The following is a 1,574-nucleotide window of genomic DNA, read 5'->3' on the forward strand; positions in this document are numbered from 1 at the left end:
AGGGTAGGGCTGTTGCGATAGGTCCTCTCGCGGCGGCTCTCACTGGGGGAGTTGGGGCCGCTCAGGGACGCCTTCTGGAAGCGGTCGATGATGTTCTGCAGGGTCACATTCCTCTTGAGGCCCTCCAGGCCCCGGTGGTTGAGGGAGATGACATAGCGGCAGGTCGGGCACTGGAAGGCGGTGATGGGCTCGATGGACTCGCTGGAGGAGCAGCTGGACACCAGAATGTGGTGGGCACAGCTGAAGCAGAGGCTGTGGGCACAGGGCAGCAGGAGGGGGTCCTCGAATAACTCCAGACAGATTGGGCAGGTCAATTCTGACTCCAGTGTTTCCATCTTTAGTTAACACAATCCTGATTCAGCATCAAAAACCAGGGAAGGTGGTCAGGAACCTGCAAGGAAGGAGAGCAGAGATGTGAGACCACAGCTGCACTCCTGGGCTGCTCCACTCCTCCAGCAGCCTGGGGGGTTGGACACATCACCCATGCAACACCTTGACACCCTTTGCATTCTGATGCTGTCAACTCCAGCCCTGCCAGGCCCCTGCACGCACAGGCTGGAGCTGTCTCACCCGGCATGGAGCAGAGCCTGGAGTTGCAGTGGGACAGGAGCCGCATGGAGGGGATGGGAGAGGAGGAGAAGCAGCTCCTCTCACACCTTCCAGCCCAGCCAGGGCAGGACCTGGACCACAAGGCTGGAGACAAAACCAGGAGAAACCACATGATTTCATGTTTGTGTTGGTGTGTGCTGCCAAGACCAGGGCGTGGCCGTGCTGGCGTTCCATGCTGCTCTGCATGGCACAGATAAACCTCTTAACATCCCCTCCAGCAGCTCCAGGCCTGCTTCTCATGAAGGAGAAAAGGCAAATCGTGTCGTGGAAACTCTGAGCAGAGCAGGATGCTCCTAACATCCCATCCTGCTCCCTGCTTTTCCTGGCCATTGCTTTTTGGAGCAGGGTGGGGAGGGCACAGCAGTGAAATTATACTTGGCAAAGTTCCACTACTGGCTGTCCTCCGCTGCACTCCACAACAGCCAGGCATACCTAAATCAACTCCAGCTGGAGGCAAACAAGCTGTATTTTTAGCTCACTTCCTTGCACGAGGCTGGAAAACAGCTCCCAGCAGGCAACTCAACCTGCTGCTCCCAACTCTGGTTTGCAGAGCACCAGGAGCTGCATCCCAAGTGCTACCCAGCCTCTGCCAGCATCCCAGCATGTTCCCAAACAGTTATGCAGTGACATGGAACCAGATCCAGCCTCTCCTTTCTCACCCACCATCCCGTGCACAAGTGGTACCTCCTGGTTTCCTCAGCCACAGCAAGGCAGGCTCCGAGTGATGCCCACTGTGGTGTCCCTCACTGTGGATGTAAGGAGAGCCCTGTTCAGTCACAGCCACAGGCACTACTGCAGGAACTGACCCTGTGGGAAGCAACACGATTGCTTCCAACCTAGCCTTGCTTTCACCCCCGGAACACCCTGGTGTGGTGCACAGGCTCTGCTTGGGGAGAAGATGAAAAACCCTTCCCTGTGAGGATGGGCAGGCCCTGGCACAGGGTGCCCAGAGAAGCCCAGAGTGG

General features: G+C 57.5%; 1 protein-coding gene across 1 annotated transcript in view; it reads right to left on the reverse strand.

Annotated features, from left to right (window-relative positions):
- LOC102033738 (probable E3 ubiquitin-protein ligase MID2) overlaps positions 1-386 on the reverse strand; it is a 48,070-nt gene extending 47,684 nt beyond the window's left edge. The window contains 1 exon segment of the mRNA XM_031063452.1: positions 2-386. Within this exon segment, the coding sequence (XP_030919312.1) occupies positions 2-335 (334 nt within the window). The 5' untranslated portion in view covers positions 336-386.
- Positions 387-1,574: the final 1,188 nt, after the last annotated feature.

The sequence above is a fragment of the Geospiza fortis genome, unplaced genomic scaffold, assembly GCF_000277835.1.
Source record: "Geospiza fortis unplaced genomic scaffold, GeoFor_1.0 scaffold412, whole genome shotgun sequence".
NCBI classification, from domain to species: Eukaryota; Metazoa; Chordata; class Aves; order Passeriformes; family Thraupidae; genus Geospiza; species Geospiza fortis.